The 7,410-nt window shown below is 36.5% G+C and overlaps 1 protein-coding gene across 1 annotated transcript in view; it reads right to left on the bottom strand.

Annotated features, from left to right (window-relative positions):
- PTPN21 (protein tyrosine phosphatase, non-receptor type 21) overlaps positions 1 to 6,902 on the bottom strand; it is a 32,926-nt gene extending 26,024 nt beyond the window's left edge. Inside the window, exon 1 of the mRNA XM_009866311.1 lies at positions 6,717 to 6,902. Within this exon, the coding sequence (XP_009864613.1) occupies positions 6,717 to 6,896 (180 nt within the window). The 5' untranslated portion in view covers positions 6,897 to 6,902. The remainder of the gene's footprint in view (positions 1 to 6,716) is intronic.
- Between the last annotated feature and the right edge of the window lie 508 nt (positions 6,903 to 7,410).

Raw genomic sequence — 7,410 nt, 5'->3', positions numbered from 1 at the left:
TGAGGAACACGGTCTGTGGGACAGAGGTGTCCCTGGCCACAGCGGGGGGGCTGGAACTAGATGATCTTCAAGGTCCCTTCCAACCTTAACCATTCTACGAATGCTTAAAAAAAAAAAAAAAAAGTGTTATCTTTTACAAACCCATTAAAAAACGAGCTTTAAATCTCAAAATTTTCAGCAGTTTTCACATCTGTTGAGCACACTTTGCTGTTCCTCATCTGTTTTATAGCGTGAAATGGAACCAATGAGACAGTCCTTTCTCCCTGTACCAACTGCCTGATATTAGTTAGCTAAAATAAATAAATATCATTTTATTTTCCTTCATATGCATTAGCATCATCCTTAATATAATTCCAGTTCTGCTCTAATCTAAATACCTTTAGTGTATATCAGTTATTCTGATTAGCAGTATAAGAAAAAACATTTTAATACAGAATCTCAGAGTCTGTTTTGGTCACAGTTTACATTATATCAAAAAAAAATAAAAATGACGAATGTATATGCCAGGTATCAAACGTGTGTAATCTCACTTGAATTTAACAGCCCCTATTATGATCTCCAAACTCAACTGTGCTTTCCATTTTCTGGCAATATACTATAAAGAAAAAGTTATGTTTCCTAGGATTGAGACAACACTATTACTGCCATCTTTAAAAAAATATTAAAAATCATTCTCCACAAAACTTAAGACAAAAGGGGGAAAAAAAACAACAATCACTTTTTGCGGATGGAAGCAGGGAGGACAAATAGACTTCACCACACATTCTCCTTAGACATAGCAGTGTTCAAGTTTTACTTTGAATTTATGTATTTAATTATATATTTCTCACCTAAATTCCATATCCTATATTATAAATCTTACAGAATATTTCACAGGTTACAAATAGACTGGAAAAGAGAATTGTAATTGTTATTACAGTGCCTTCTGATTAATCCAAACTGCTACACACCTGAAAACCAGAGTGATCAGAGGAATCAATATCCTAAGATGTGACAGAAAAAATTTTAAAAAAGGAAAGAGTAACAGCATTTACAGATGAATGCCATCAAAATATATTTCCAGGTTTTTCCTCTTTTACATTGCTACATACAAATAAAACAAGACATAAGAGTTTCCTGAACAGAGTGCTGAAAACACCTTGTCACTATTGAAGGATATGCACTGCAGTTGGACTTACAAAATCCCAGTTAGGCAAAGGGCTCCACTGCATCTAGCTTTATTATATGCTTGGCTACAAAACAGCTCCTGCCATCAGGATATCACAGTTTAAATAAACTGCATGTAGGAGAACTGGGTCAATAATCTTGTACTATGCGTAACTGCCAGATACCAAGCGAAAGCTTTACCCTAACCCAATGTTAAGAACTACAGAAGGAGACAAGAAGCCTTGAAAGTTCTCCAGAAACTCCACTCTTATCATAGTAGACAACCTCCTCCACAAATCTTCCCAGTCTCTAGGGGAGAAAGGATTTGGAGCAGCCTCAACTGGCCAGCATACAAGATGCAAGACTTCCTGGAAGTGGTGAAGGAAAAAAACCCTGAGTCCTGCCAGGTACCAGCCACCAGGTGGAAAGCTGCACTCCTCTACATACTACCACAATCAACTCTGCTTGCAGAAAAAGGAGGACCGCTGGCTAGCCTCATAAAAATCCCTCCCTTTTCCCCATCTTGAAGCTACTCACTTTAGGGTACTTTTGCTTACACGATTGCTGTTCTAGTACTGACAAGGTTTTCAGCTGTAGCTGCAGGAGGGAGCGTTTAGCAGGTAGCTATGCGAATGCAGAGGGAAGTCCGTCTTAAGTCTTAGTTCTTTCATAAGGGAAATATTTTTCTCACTCACCCACAATTATTTTCTTCTAAACTCCATTATGAGTTTTAAAAATGCTATTTAAACAAAGCAATTGTCAAGTATAGCTTAAAGCAAAATAGCAGGGATAGGAAATAAGCAAACAGAATCAATACCATAAGCAAGGTAATGTGACATATTCTAATTTATTCAAACTAAATCATTGCACAAATAGCAATATGGTGTATTTTACATCCTTTAAATATCTCGAATAAACAGTCTTCTGACAGGTAAGGCAGATTCTACTCATCCGTACATTAGACAAAATAAACTGGCTAAAGAACAGTATCTTCATAGTGCACAGAAGACATTATATCCAAGATATGTTTTCATCTCTTGCAGAAACAGGTCAGTTATTAACATGACCAAGAAATGTAGATTCATTTTGGTTTAAATCATGTAACTTTTTCCCACCACTGTCCAATGCTCCAAGAAGGATGGACTCACACTTTACATAGGACTGACCTTAAAAGTATTACCATGTTCCCATTCATGAGCAGCTTAAATTCTGATTGCTTTACAACCAGGAAAAGAAAAATTTCAAAGTAGTCTAAAAATACTAAACAATAAATTAATGGGCTTACTTCAGAAGTAAAGAAAACCTGTCAAAACTAGTATAAAACTGTATGGCAATTCACTGGCATTGTGACAGTGAAAAATATAGCTAAGTTGTACATTCAAATTCTGACCCAATTTCATAAAAAAACTGAGGAAATTAGGATTAAGACTTCCTAATTGCTACTATTGCTTTCACAAAAAACCTTAATTTTGTGCTGTTCTGTAATGAGACTGAGTGAAAATTCTACACATGAATCTATAGCTTTTTTTCCTTCAGAAAAAAGAATAACTACAGTAACTGCACTGAGTCAATTACTGATTTTTGGCTGACTGCTCTGTACTTTATTTTATCTTGATTCTTAAATTACAATTACAGCACACTTATAAGTAATATGTTTTAGATGGAGTCAAGTTTTTTTCCAATAAAGCAGCATCTTTTAAATTAATTAGATTACACAATGAAGGTCTGCATTTTTATTTACATTCCTCCACAAAAATTTCTCCTTTCCCAATTTTATGGAAAATTTGGTTCAGAGGGGCAATCACAGAAGTTCAAGTACAAGCAGTTTCTCCTCTTACATCTCCAAGCATTAGCTAAAATTTCATCAGGCTGTGATACAAGGCATAAACAAAATTATGTTATGCCGTGAACTTGGCCCAACTTTTATTTGCCAGTTAATACGTTTACTGATAAATATACATGTAAGAATATTTATGATTGCACTTAATCTTATTTTAAAAACACTCTTTACGTAGGCAAAACACATACTTAAGAAACCGTCACACTGAATTAAAGCTATTTTTGTGTGTTTTCTCCCAATAAAAGCTGGTATTTTTGAACCCAGACTGAAGTTTTACAGTACAGTTCAAGCATTTCTGAAGCACTATTTCAGAACTTCCAAGTTATTCAGGATCCGGATAACCTTGACTCCTTCTTTCCTATTCACGTCCAAAACAAACACAGGAACTCGCAGATGCACAACACATACTCTCCGCAGAAGCTCCCCATAATTAGTTCTTGTATTTGGGCCCAAACCTCTACCACATATCTGCAGTTAAGTCAGATACTGCTTGCACACAGTAGCAGAATTTGCCCCTTTATTCTGTTTTAGAAGCATTATGAGAAAACGGAAATAAAAATGATCCAGCACGACTGATAGGTAAATCAATCATAATATCTCCTGCTAAACGTCCTATCCATATCTAGCTGTGTTAATAAAAAAAAAAAATTCTGTTTCTTCAAGTATTCAATTGTATCCTCATGCCCTGCATGCAAGATGAGCAGTGTTGCGTGTACTTTTTAAGGTAGTTAACAATCAGAGCTCTCAGCAGTTTTTCAGAACTCATAAATCCAGAAAGGTTTTCCACAACAAATACAGCTTTTTGCATAAATCAAGTTTGGTTATAATTCTCTCACAGGATAGAAGTCACTACAAAGGATAAGTAATTTATGTTCCCTGTTCCCTTTGGCTTCTTTCCCCAGTTTAAGAGAGCTGGATTACATACACATTGCTGATGAGTCACAATTCTGGGAATACCAGATGATGATATTCTTAGTTTAATGCATTCATTTCGCTTTTCTGTTAAGTCTATCATCCAGTAAAAAACTAAATTGTCAACATATTTAAAGACTTCCTAAACCCTAAACCTATATACAACTTGGAAATTGAAAAGTACTACTTGGAAAATCAAAAGAAAACCAGTGTTTAGCCACACGAAGTATAATTTGAAGATTATTCATTTACACAAAGATCTATTAAAAAAAAAAACAAAACACAAAACCTTGAAAAATGGCACAGCACTAGAAATAAGCCATTCAATTCACCGTCCAAATTCAATAATTGCAGGCTACACCAGAGACAAAGAGGTAGTTACAAATTTTAGCACGTGATGTATAAAAACATAAATTCCTGCCATATATCCTGCAATAAACTGTTCTGAAGTTGCATGGGAACTGCACGGCATCATGGCATAGCCCACATACAGTAATCAGAAAGTGATGCCTCATTTTCATTAACTGTGTTAAGTCTCAGTATTCAAATAAACAGTCATACTTTCACGTTGAACACTCTGAATTCATGCACATGCTTTAAGGGTGCTTGGTGCATTAACAACATGCAACATCTTACAGGAAGTACTTAGTATTCTACAGTATCAAAGACTAATGTTTTTTGCAGATTTAAGCGAAGTTTTGAGCAAATTTTTCTTTCTGAAAATCTTTTACTAAGCAAGCAGTCAGGAATGATCCACTACCTGCTTGGCAAATCTGACTATTTAAAGGCAGAACGTTTTTTGAATGCAAGCTCTGGAAAGTAATTTATATCCCTATTTTCCATTCCCTTTTATTGCAACACATTTTCCTGCCAAAATAATCCACACAAGAATGCATGACTGAAGGAATCTGCTCAGAGTTCAACAGTGTACTGTCAACTCCCTTAGTTTGATATATTACTCTTAACTGAGAGAATTGCCATCTTTCTGGTTTTTTTTTTAAAAAAAAAAAACAAGTTTTTTAGGAGTAGCTCCAAAGAAAGAGATAATGAAGAATAGCTTAAAAACCTGCATTTCCAACACTGTGACTAGTTCAATAAAAGCTAGCAGTCATCATTCAGGAAGACAAAGCCTTTGCATTTTGCAAATCAATACATAGTTACAATTTGTCACCTGCTGTTGATTTAGCAGTGACATCTGAAAGTGGATAGATAAAACCGACAAACTCTATTCACACAACAACTGAATTCTAAATACATAACTGATGTGTTCTACATAAACACTAAGGCTACCACAGTAGTTACAATTCCTCCACTGCCAGAAGGAGCAATATAAAGTCATGCTGTTGCACAGAATTACATTTTTCCAAAATAACTGTACACACACACACAAAAAATAAATAAATTGGAGAATCTACAAGAATGCATATTGGGATTGAAAACAACCACAGTAAACAAACACTTAGAGATTAATGGATTCATATCTACTTCATCTATTTATTATTCTCCAAACAGGGAAAAAAAAAGCTGAAAAAACCCTCACTATATATAGCATTTCCTACTGAGAAATCCTACAGTAATGCACGCTGTGTACACTAATCAATGTTTGCAGGACAGAGTCCTAAATTTATTTGCTCAGTATCTGAACAAAGTTATAAGCAGTTGCCACTGCTTAACAATAACTATATAACATTTTAAAAAGTCACAGTTGTTACACAACAATTACCTCCACAGCTACTTTTATCTTGGTTACCTAAGTCTGGGGATTTCATCCTGTATTTGAATGCCGTATTCAAAACACCATTATACGGCAGACCATTAACAGAGCAAAGGCATCTTTTTCAGAACAATGTTAGCAACACTCAAGTTCTCTCTCTACGGCCTCCCAAGACACAGCTGACACAGTTTAATAACTCCAAAATGAAATAAACCTTTTGAGGCTTTAGTAGGAAATGTCACTTTATACAAGATCAAGAGCATTCAACCACTGCAATCAAATCCACCTGTGTTCAACAAAATTCTAAAACAATGCAAGGGGTCCTATGTTGGTAATCCGCGTAGGTTTCTATAAACATTTTGCAGCTCAGCATTTCAGAAGGAATTAATACAGAATATGTATGAATAATCACTAGATGTGAGGGAGAAGAGTAGCAAGTTGCAAGAGGATTCTTCAAAATATCAAGGCAGATATATACAGATTCAACTAGTGCAAACTATGTTCCCTCATGAGGCCAGCACTCAATCTAAATGGATATATGCTTGGTCCAAGACCAAGTGTTTGTGAGCACAAACACACTTGTGGTATTTGAACAAGCAATACAAATAGTTGGTCACTGGTACACTTATCACATTTTGTGCTTCAGGTTCTTTTCACAGCACTAATCCATCAGAAAAAAATCCAAACGCACAAATAACATTCTCGTTCCTATCCCTAGCTCAAAGTTGTCTCAAGTCTTGTAGTAATCTTAACCATGTTGCTTAGGCAGAATTTTTTGGGGGAGGGTTTCTTTGTGGTTTCTTTTAAACAGTGGTTTCAGCATTGGCAGGTTGAAAAAAAATGCCGCTTTGTTTATCGCTCTGAGCTTCTATTCACTGCCACTTCTCACATATCTTCCCCTTGGGCATTCCCTAGCTCCGTAATGCAAGTTTTGCAACTGCTTTGGAGCAATCCAAGTCCCCACCAAGACCAAAAGGCGAGGAAACAAGGGGAATGCAGGACTGCTGCTCCAGTAAGTAAGCCGACTGCCCCAAATGGTAAGGACTCACCACACAGGTCATCTAGCACCAGAGACAACAAGCACACCTTCGCTCGTTTGCTTACCTCCCGCAATTCAAGTCTCTGAGCCACCGCTTCCAGACTTTCCTGGCCCGTGCTTTCCACCGACAGTGTGAACTCCACAAATTCATTGTTGAGCAGTTGAATGCGAGCCACCAAGCAACTCTTGCTGGATACTGTGTATCGTCGAGTTCGTTTCAATTTTAACCCAAAAGGTAGAGGCATCTTCTTTTCCCCTAGAGATGGCTACTGATAAAAAGCTACTACCGCCGAGACCTTGAGAGGGGCCCAGCAGCTATCTCCTATCAGAAGGTAAGGAGCTGTAAAGTCTCCAGAGATCAACCAGCAGCAGCAGTATCCATTAAAGATAAGCAAGTTTTCCACCAAGAGACAAGCAGAAGACACATCCACTGGAATCCTAGCACGAAGTAAAACAGAAAGAGAGTAAGCACAAGAATCAGAAATACTTTGAAAGGAGAACGGTAACATGGGAAAAATAATGTGTATTTTTTCTAAATCTAAATACTCAGTCTACTTTTCCAAAATGCAAAGCTGTCACGCATTCAGATAATGCAATGAGCACCAGAGTTTCTGGTTTTTCCACAAACTACATCAGCCTCTGGCAAGCTGATTTTTTTTCTTTAAACTTGCAAGTGAATAATGAATGTTAATGAAATGCAGCTGCAGTGTCTTAAAGTAAGTATTTCCAAACTGAATCAGTATTTAAATTAAATAACTC

The sequence above is a fragment of the Apaloderma vittatum genome, unplaced genomic scaffold (genome assembly GCF_000703405.1).
Source record: "Apaloderma vittatum isolate BGI_N311 unplaced genomic scaffold, ASM70340v1 scaffold18323, whole genome shotgun sequence".
In the NCBI taxonomy this organism is placed as follows: Eukaryota; Metazoa; Chordata; class Aves; order Trogoniformes; family Trogonidae; genus Apaloderma; species Apaloderma vittatum.
This window is presented reverse-complemented; position numbering and strand designations above follow the sequence as displayed.